At 37.9% G+C, this 10,803-nt stretch overlaps 1 protein-coding gene across 1 annotated transcript; it reads right to left on the bottom strand.

The window, feature by feature from the left end:
- Positions 1–1,508: 1,508 nt before the first annotated feature.
- tmem41b (transmembrane protein 41B) lies at positions 1,509–9,300 on the bottom strand. Its single transcript, XM_084015348.1, has 7 exons — positions 8,864–9,300; positions 7,172–7,289; positions 6,187–6,315; positions 5,277–5,370; positions 4,565–4,669; positions 4,243–4,381; positions 1,509–4,155 (listed from the first exon to the last, which is right to left on the bottom strand). Exons 1-7 carry the CDS (start codon positions 8,958–8,960, stop codon positions 3,986–3,988), a joined length of 852 nt encoding a protein of 283 aa, XP_083871474.1. The 5' UTR covers positions 8,961–9,300; the 3' UTR covers positions 1,509–3,985.
- Positions 9,301–10,803: the final 1,503 nt, after the last annotated feature.

The following is a 10,803-nucleotide window of genomic DNA, read 5'->3' as shown; positions in this document are numbered from 1 at the left end:
CTCGACAATCAGTGCCGATACAAAGCTAACCTGTCCTGCTAACAGCAACGGCTATAGTGCATCCGGCCGCGACCCTTCACAATAAAATGTAATTTCGACCAATTTGAACACAAACTTTAATTCTGCTATATTTAATAATAATATAACAAAATAATAATAATAATAATAATAATAATAATAATAATAATAATAATAATAATAATAACAAAAAACTCCCGTATTGTCATTAAATAGGTGGTTTTATTTGCACGTATCCTTAAACATTTTTTTTAAAAAGGATAAGTATAAATTAATACATGAAAGAATAAGCATTATATGAATATATAACAACAATAGTATTAAATACAGGAAACTAACAATATGTGTATCTAGTGGTAAGAAAACTATCTGCAATTGAGAATTAAAAAAAAAAAAAAAATTAATCTATATTTGCCAAAATGACTCTCCTGGTTTTAATAGCATACATGTCTTCTGATTCAAGCAAAAAAAAAAAAAGAATATGGCTGTAAATTCTGCCATATTTGTACAATTGATCTTCTTTCTCCTCTTTTATTAATGCACACATGATATAACAACCCCCCTAGTTAGTTTGTGGGTCCATGTAGGTTAATTAGCAAATACTATTTTATTTTTTTCTTCCAACCTTTGCCACTGAGCCCAATAGTTTTATTGTGAAAGGGAGTTTTCATTACTTCTGGTTTTCGCCCGTAAGAATTCCATAGAAATCAGAGCGTTGCAGTCGAAATGCATTGTGGTCCACCAGGAGCACAACAACTGTAATCATCTGCCTTAAATGCATAAAGCAACACAAGCACGACCCTGACAGGTATTATTCTCTATGGATGCGGTGCAGTGCTTTAAATGTGATGCTTTGTTCTGAAGCGATGCATCAGCGGTTATTTATTACTAGAAGAAGCGTCACATTTGACCCCGTGTTTTTATGTCATGTAATGGCATCTCGTCGGTCTTTAAATAGATAATAGAGAATGGTCAGTCTGTTTAAAAATAAATAAAAAAATACTGCAAAATTGAGGTTTATAGTTCACCATTAGAATTGTTTATATTTTAACCATGATATTATTTTTCCTAAACCGAACGATGTCGCAACGGACAGAAAGCAGTTTCTGGATGAAATGAAAGCAGGATCGGACAAATGCGGTGCTGACACTGCAGTCTGGCAGTGTGTTACAATATCACCACCTGGTGGCACTAGACCTCACTCTTGTCCCCCCAGGCTTGATATGTACAGTAGCCTACAGGACAAATTAAACCATGTGGTCGGGATTTAATAAACACACTGGACGCCCTGTGATATATTTGGACTATAGAGACAAACGGTTTTGTTTGTATGTCATTGTATGCTGCGTGTGGGCAACAGAGCCCAGTCTGTCCTCATAATATGTCATGGCTGGGAAACCCCAAGTATGAAAGCATCATAACAATTGCAAAAAGTTATTTATGAATCAATTTTGTAGTTTTTCCTCCACAAAAGGCTATTATGCTTTTATAGTTCCCTGTTGCAGTGTGCTCAAAGCTCATGACAGATAATCCTGAAAACTTTTCTGAAAAGGTCATTTTAATCCAATAAATAATGAAAAAAAAAACATAAATTTGATTATAGGACGGAAATGTGCAACCTGTAAACATTTCATACTGCAATATATCACTTATCAGGACAAAATACTGCTTTTTGAAATGTTAACGGGTTACACAAGAATTAGCTCACTGGATCTTTAGGGAAATACGTCAAAATAAAGCAATAATAGGCTATATTCAGTGTATGTGGAGCATGACATTCCAGAACTTCCAAAAAGTTAATCAAGCTTCTATATATAAAATATCAATTTTAAATGTTTTAATTTAAACAAAAGTAAGAGGTTTTTTTTCAATTAATAGTATTTACCACTTGATTAAACCACCTTAGTGAAGGTGCATTTTCCAAGACAAGATACGTCAGTTGTACAAATGCAGCTCTCATATAAACAAGTTAGAAGCATGAAAACAACCCACGTCTTTGAAAGAAGAAAGCAGAAGACTAAGACATAAGTTTCCCCGTACAGTAGAACCATTTAGGTTTCAGACAGATTGAGGTTTATGTATCTGTGTGTAAGAGTTTAATACTCTTACAGTGGTACACCATAAATCTTTTGAATAATAAGACATTAAATGAAAACAGGAAAACCCAAAATGCACCAAACCATCTGCCTCTATGAATGTAATATTTTAAGAGATTAAACAATGTTGAATAAGTTACCTGCATGTACATTCACTGCATCAACATGTCTAGTAAGCATCCCGAACATTTTTAAGCAGCAGCAATAGTTTACCAAAAAAAACAAAGCAAAAAAAAAAAAAAAAAAAATCAGTTAACTTTACAGCACAGGACATGAAAATGAGCCATTCAAAACAATTAAAATTGCTTAACAAAAAAAATCGGCATCAAAATACATCTCACCTGGTGAGGAATGGAAGCAGTAAATAGCTAGGAAAGGCTGTGATACAACCCTCCATTGGCAGTATCTTTGAGGGCACTGGTGTGGTATAGACAACATCTCCATTTCTATACTGGCATAGCAAACAATAGCATTGGGTGGAGATGGACATGCATTTTCATAACCATGTGCAAAAGCTGAGAAGGCTTCTCACCCTGTTTTCAGATTTACAAACCAAGGTGATTCCGATTGGTTTTTCTTCAACCGTTCTGGGTTGCATACATCTTACCACCAATAAATCAGTTGTGGTCACATCATATATGTTCACTTCTTAAATACAAATTTGAAGCTGGAAATGCTTGGAAACAGCATCCTGCAAATTTGATGTCCTGTTAAGAAAGATAACATCCGCTTAGTCTGCTCTTTACGACTTCCAGTGGCAACTTATATTAACAGAACTTTTGGGATGAAAATGTGTGTGGCAGTGGATCCAGGCAGCTTTCTAGGAAGAACATGGGAACTCACCAACATCTCAATAACATCACATCTCTCCACTTTCATTCTTTCCATGCAGCATATGTTTGCCTAGGCACGCACCAGGTATCAAATCACACTTTTAAAATGTCCAATATTAGAATGACAGTTATTGCTGTGACAATTTGCAATTAGGTTAAAATTAGACAAAAGCATGCAAAAAAATAAAAGATCAACAACAGAGTAAAACTTAAAGGTGCCACAAACAGGATGTAGAAATTGATACGTTACCGCCAAAGCATATGTAAAAATAAAATGAGTTCCAAAAAAACAGATTCTGCAACAGCATTAACAAGATACTCATAACACTGTTTTTAGCAGTTTCTTGTCAGAAGAGAGAAACTTCCATATTAAAAGTATCACAAAGATGAGTTTTACTCCAACATCCTACAAGTAACACCTTTAATTATCTGGCAAGTATCATAAAATAATGAGCAGTGCCTTAAATAAAAAACGTTTTTTTTTTCATTTCTCTTATTTACAAGATGTGCCATAATCATCAACATAATTCACAGAATCCCAAAACTTGTGTAAGCAGTAGCTGGTTTACACTTAAAGGAGCAGTGTGTAAGGTTCAGTGAAATCTAGCAATGAGGTTGCAAAGTGCCACCGACTAAAAAAAAACCCTCCACTTAAACTCTCCTTTTCCAAGCGTGTTGGAGAACTACAGCGGCCCTCACGTAACGTAACAACGCCAAAGGCCCTTCCTAGAGCTACTGTAGACACTTGGTGGAGCAACATGGTGGACTCTGTGGAGGGGGAGGAGAGATAATATTCCATTCTGCCAATAATTCCCTCTTAATCTTACACACTGGTCCTATAAGATCAGGAACCACCCACCGCTGCATGCATTTTCTGGTCAATGAGTGCTTGTCGTGCTGGTGATCAGAGCTTCTCCCACCAGCAGCTGTGTATGAGCCAGAGGCAGAGCAACTTGATTGACAGCTGCACATTCCTGAGCTGAAGGGAAGGGGACGCCGGGATCAGCCAGCAGATGAGGTGTTGAGGTGTTAAATGTTCTACTCTAGTTTCTTCTGCAGCTTTTTCTGGAAGCAGACAGGCAGGATGGAGAGCACGGCAAGTACACCGAGCACAGCCAGAGAGTTCCAGGACACGGCCTCACCAGCTGTGGTCAGTTTGTACAGCGTGGTGCCCGCATTGATCGCTACAAAGGATGGCGGTGCCACGCCTGTAAAGAAACCAGATTGAACACAAGCAAGTCAGCGACAACAACTAACACTAAAAATACAGTACACACAGTCAGAAGGGATCTTACCGAGAAAGGTACCGATGAAGAAAACCCCTAGAGGCACGTTGATGACAGGTGAGGTGATGTTAATGAACCAGTTGGGAAGAAAGGGAGTTATCCTCAGGAAGATGATGTAATTGATTAAATGATCTCGATGTTTTTCAACCTGCCAGCAAAAAAAGACATGAGCTGAAAGTCCTGAAGTCAGAGTTCCTGAATTTCCAATAATTCCCATCTGTGAATTTGTCCCTAACAAATGGTAGCTTGATAGATGATTAATACAAAAGTAAAGAAAATTGCTCAAATATACGCTATATTCACAGTACATTTTCAATGAGAAGGCTTTTACCTGCTGGGACCATTTCTTTGCTCTCTCTGTGAGATATTTGTAGACAATGGGTCTGCCCACCAGATATGACAGCAGATAGCAAAAGGAAGCACCAAGCCCGGAGCACTGCAAACAGTTCAGAAGGATGGTAAGAAAATGTAGGTTCTCCAAACACTCAAATCATGACGTCTTCATCACCATGACCGGTCCTTTTAACTTTTAGCAGCAGTGGTGCAGTGTTATGTTGAATACACAGTGAGTAGTTTCAAAGACGGGCCTGAGGGCCTTGGTGTTAACGCACATTAACATCACATTTCAGCATCCCTTAGAATCAAAGAGCAGCAACTTCGTCAGCATTCAACATGTTTTAACAAACATTACATCATATGGGAACAAAACACTACAGAAGAGAAGGAAGAAAGTGGCCACGGCTGACTATGATGCAATGCAGACACGTTGTACACCCTCTATTGCATGGAATATCTGTCTGCCACTCTTCATTTCTTCATTTTTTCTCCCCATTAACAGAGCCTTTTGGGTGTATGTCCTTATCTGAATTGAGGGTCTAAGCATGGAGGAAGTCATATGCTGTACAGATTGTGGAGCCCCTTGAGGATAATGTGTGGTATTATGCTTCAATGAAATTGACATTAGCATGAACTCACAGATGTACTCACATTCGCACATTTGAAGTTGAAATGTTCTTTAAAAATAAAAAAACTGCCATACTCACCAAGCAGACTAAGAAAAGAGCCAAGGGGAAAGGGTAAAGATATCCAGACAGGATGCTGAGGAAGATAGATCCAGGGATTGCAAATGTCTGCAGGCTGACACAAGTGTCAAGGTAAACAACTTCTCAAAACATACAGATAAAGATATGCATCAAATAAATACATTAACAATAATAGGCACATTATAATAAATACATCAAAAGCATATTCATCTTAATTTGATACTGTCCACGCTAAGGGAGAATATGAACAAAATAAATGAAAACAGTATTTTACAGAAATGTTTAGTATTTCTCCAACTGGGTCAACACCATATTCGTCTTCCATTCAGTCCTCATGGAAAGGACAACTAAACTGATAATGTGTAATGCTTGAGATTTGACTGTCTGCACATCCCAGCCAATGCTAATATACGCTTCTTACAGGACGTAAGAGATGGTTTCAAACCTTAATTTTATTGTCCCATGTTGTTTCAGTTTCAGATTTTGCATTCACATAAAGAATGACTGAGACTATTTCCCTTGTGGTTTCTGATGGAGGACATGCTGTTTGACGGGTTTCCTGGTGATACTTTGTAAGGACTGCCTAGTGAAAGACTCCATCAAGGAAGAGACAGAAGAAGCTGGAGCCAGTGTTTGTCACGGTGGCATCCCAAGATTCATAACCAGAAACTGATTAATTATTCCTATTTCAGGCCTGAAAATCTGCTAAACTATTCTCAGAAGGTTTTGGTAAACTTCTGACCACAGTCAAGAGCAAATTAACCAAATTGTTCCTCCAAACTATCAGTACAAACTATCAGTACAACCCAGATTGTCTTTGAAGACACAAATTTTAGCGAGGCAGGTTTGAAAACATCCACAATAGGAAGCCAACTTAAGATAGTAAGGTAGATAGATTGTCCAAGGATACAAAATATATGTTGCAAAGTAGGCCACCAACACTTGGGAGTAGTACGTGTCTTTGTATTTGGACAGCACAGTTCCCAAAGCTTTGGCATCATCCATGTCTTTAGGGATCTTTATTTTCTCCATTTCATCACTGTAAAAACAAAAACAGAGGCATCTTCAGTCAGTTTGTTTTCATCACAATACAATGCATACGAATATCGGATTGGTCAAAATGCTAACGTTACCCTTGGATTTTGAGCATCATGTGTAAATGAGTAGCTCAGTTTGACCATTTTTGGATTAGGGTAGGTGCGATAGAAGTCAACCCCTCAGCTTTTAAATCATTTACTATTTTACTAAGAGGCCCCACTGCACTTTAAAAAGAATGGCTGTCCCCTCATACAACCGTAAGCCTTGGGTATTACATACAGTTATTCCAAATTCAAGGCTGGAAACTAAAAAGGTGAATCAGCTTTTGCAACAACCATTATTGAAATCTTTAGAGAAGCTAAATCTGTGAACATTGTATTATATTTTCTGGTTTGTATGCGTCTACATTTCAGCCTACATATTAAATGGTATTTGACTTCTACTGTTAATGTCTCTTAATAATATAATTTGACATGAATGTTGTGCCCTGTAAATAAACTTACTGTAAGTACTACTAAAGGTTGTTAAAACCTTGGTTAGTGACATTTAGTACAAGACAATAACCAAATCACAAACTGTGTTACACTGCATCAGCATTTTTTTAAATTTGTATTTAAACTACCAGGTCATACTTTCATTACTACATTTCGCACTGAAACAAAGAAAAACCATTGAACGAGGTGCAAATGTGCCTGCTCAAAAATGTAACTTCAGTTTTTAAGTGTAATCTCCAAAACCCATTAAATCAACCCTTTCCCCCCCTAAATTAGAATGGAAATTATATGTTCTGAAAACATAATAAGTCTTTAACTTCCTGGGATGTACACTGTCTGCTAATAATTCACAAAGCAACTTACTCAGGAAGCTCTGGGAAGTTCCTGTAGACCAGGTACATGACTGAGGCAGCGCAGGTGAAGATAGACACCAGAATCAGGAGAGACATGCGTGCTGAGCCCCCTTCAATATGCGGAGCCTCTGTGGAGTAAAGAGTAAGTAAATATACAAATAACTCACAGGTGACTATAAAAACAGACAAATGAGTGACCAGGGAGCCTTGTGTAATTTGCTTACGAGTTTTGCATCACTTTGCATCACTTGTTCAAGTCCCTACAGGGAACTGAACGTCCCCCTTGAGACACACCATGCAGTTTCTGAGCAGGTCTGTTAAGTTAAGCTGTAATGTTGGTGAGATGTCAGATAGACATGCCATGTTAAAGAGAATTAGAGGATATAGTTTAAGTATTGTAAACCAACTACAGCACTCTGTAGATATAATTAAGAGATTACCTGGGAACAATGAAGCAAATTACACATTAACAACAGCTGTCACTGTTTAACAAACAACAATTTGGGTTGCACATCTGCAAACAAGACTAAATATTCCTCCTAGTGCATATAACACTATTTATTGAAGAGGAGGAGAAGGAGCTGACTTAGAGAAATGAAAAATAGAGCCTGATTTAAAAATAATAAATACAGTAAGTATCATGTAATAAAAACAGACTCATAAAAATGTATTCATTGTTTATTTATGCAGGGAGACCTTATGATTACCTTATTGAAGATTATTTTATAATTTGTTTTTCACTAGGAAATATATGTTTCCCCTGTTTTAGTGCCATTCTAAGGAGTTTTAAGCATATTTTGAAGATTATCGTGGTTATATCTTGAATCATAATTATTATGGCCAGGATAATAGTGCATGAAATGTTCATATCGCCCCATAGTTGTACAGTACAGCTTTGTGGGACTTGAATTTGAGTATATCCTTTTAATGTTGCTTTACACCTCCATTCCTCAAAATTTCAGAGGGCAAATATTGTACTTTTAACACATTTATCGGCAGCTACATTACAAATTAGTATTTAACACACATAACATACAATTAATTTATTAAAAGTGGTGCATTGTTATAGATTAAACAGTGTATAATTGTTCACATCAGCTCCATCTCGACCAACTCAAACTGTAAAAAGCTTCGTACACATTAATGCATCAGCAACAATAACAACATAACAATAGTACAACAATCAAAGGGACTATTTTTCGGCATTGAGCACATCTATTTATGGTCATTTCACTACTCTGACAAGGCGTACTCTAACCTAAATAACATTGTCAATGCAAGCCTTTGTGTTTTTAACAATGGTGTATTGTTACTTTCCGCTTCGTTGCGGAGTCTTTGTTAGTGAACCATCAAACGTTAGCCGAGACAATACATTTCCTTCCAAATTCAGAAGACTTATCACACAGCCTTGTCAACGCTGACTCACGGGGTTTAGGGAGTATGTTAGCTACTTCAACACGTTACGTTGGTCATTAGCTACACGTTAGCATCGGAGCCCTATTCGGCTAATTGTCCTCGCTAGCAGCCCGTTTAAACCGTTGACAACCAGCCTGCGGCTAACGTTAGCTCCTGTTCTGCAATACGCAGAAACGACGCGACCAAGTCGTTATAATATATAATGTATTTATATCTACCTACTCGTATTTCCTCCTCTCTAGAGCCATGTTAACAGTTAGCCACCACAGCCGGAACCAGAACCCACCTTTCACGACTTGTGGGTCGCTAGCATTCGCCTTCACCTCGTCCTGCGCCGTCGACAAACCGTCGTTGTCTCTCCTCTCCCTCCGCTTTTTGGCCATTTTACTGCGATATGGTGGAGGTCAGCGAGGGTCCCGATGTGTTTAATACCAACAGCCGGTCAGGTGGCGTGACACCGGCGTGATGACAGCCTGCTGACACGACAGAGTAACCTTTCACCTTCAAACCGAAGCAAAGGAAGCCGTAATCCACAACAGCGCCCCCTGCAGGAAAAGCGTCTCAGTGGCGACGGTGAAGTCCATTGTTAACCCGAATTTAGACTGTGACGCTATCTGATGTTGGCTCTGTAACCCAATAACGTTACTTTGCAATGTATGCAAAGGTGAGCATATACAATATAATATATATTTACAGATTAAGCTGTCTAAAAGTATAAAAGGAGCCTACCACAAGCATTAACTGCAACTCTACTTGGACAGGCCCGGTTGAGCTGAGCTTTCATTCCTCCATCAGTCACCCTTCAGTTCCTTATACGTGTTTTTCTATGCTACAATACTGGAGTTGCTAAGTTGTAAAACAAAAAATAAAAGTGAAAAAATGGTCTTTGGCTTTAAACTATACTTTAACTCAAAAACCCTGTTTATTGAATAAACAGGGTCCACTTTAAGGCTTCGTTTCAGCTGATATTGTTTAGTGAATATTGCCAGTTTGCTCTTCTCTATTGGTGTCTCAGTAAGTTGTGACACTAAGCCACAATGCAGAATACTAGCACCTGAGCAGGTGACCAGAAATCAATCAGTTGATTATATTATACATTTCCTTTTCCTACTTAAACATGTTAAAAATCCTTCTCTGAAACCTGTCTATTGAGCATGGATTATGGGTTTTTCCAAACGCCTTTCATTTGCAGTGCGTTTGCATCATCCGTGTCCAGTACCCATCATATCCTTCTACATGTTACTGGATAATTGCTCATCTCTGACACAAGGTAAGTTATGATCAAGTTGTCCAAGAGATTCTTTGATGTATTTGCTTCAGCGCTGCTCTGTGGTGGTCCAAAACCTCTAACCAGGCATGTTTGTGTACAAATGCATTGTATGACGCTGTCAAAAATCATAAATGACTGCAATTCTGACAGTCCTGAAGCCTACATTCAAGAACCAATTACTTATAATAGGAAATCATAAAGTAGGAAAATGCATAAGCCGCAGGAATCACTCAGGGTCATGGAATCCCTTAGCTTTTTTGTTTTTTTTAATATGTTGTTGTATATATAGATGGTTCATCCATACACCAACCAAAAGCTTGAGACCTTCACGATAAGTCCAATTGTACATGCTTCAATGATGTATTCAATTGTACTTTCAGTGCTCACAAATACGTCCTGTAGCCATACTGAACACCAAGAGCATTCTCTTTTTTTCCTGAAATCAATAGTTTCCGAGTTGCTCACTGATCCCCTCTGTAACCAGATGCGTGACAACCAGCCATTTCAGAAGTCGCTTGCAAAGTAACAAAGTTACAGCTGATTTCATTTTAAATAGTCTTCAATTTAAAAAATTTGCAGTCTGATACAGAAGGCTAGGAGACCTGAACAATATGAAAGTGCTAGTTATTAATTTACAGAGATCAGGCATCACATAGTGCTATGAAGTATCCAATATGCTACATATGAATACAACTGTTAACACCTTACAAATGCCTCTGGTTGTTTTTCAAGGCTACTTGAAAAATCAATAACCTTGGCTTGTATGTACATAAACATGAGTGTTTGTTTATGCAGAAAATAACGCAGATATCACCACTACCAGAGGTATAATCTTATTACAGCCATTTGGCCACAACAGTGATAATGAAATATTAAGTCCCATCATCAATTTCTAACTGTTAATCCCCCAAATTTATTTAAGTGGGGAAAAAAAACAAAAGAGTTGCCATCATGGT

Source organism: Eutrigla gurnardus (assembly GCF_963514095.1).
Source record: "Eutrigla gurnardus genome assembly, chromosome: 1".
NCBI lineage: Eukaryota > Metazoa > Chordata > Actinopteri > Perciformes > Triglidae > Eutrigla > Eutrigla gurnardus.
The sequence above is the reverse complement of the archived record's forward strand: the minus strand, read 5'-3'. Positions and strand labels throughout refer to the sequence as shown.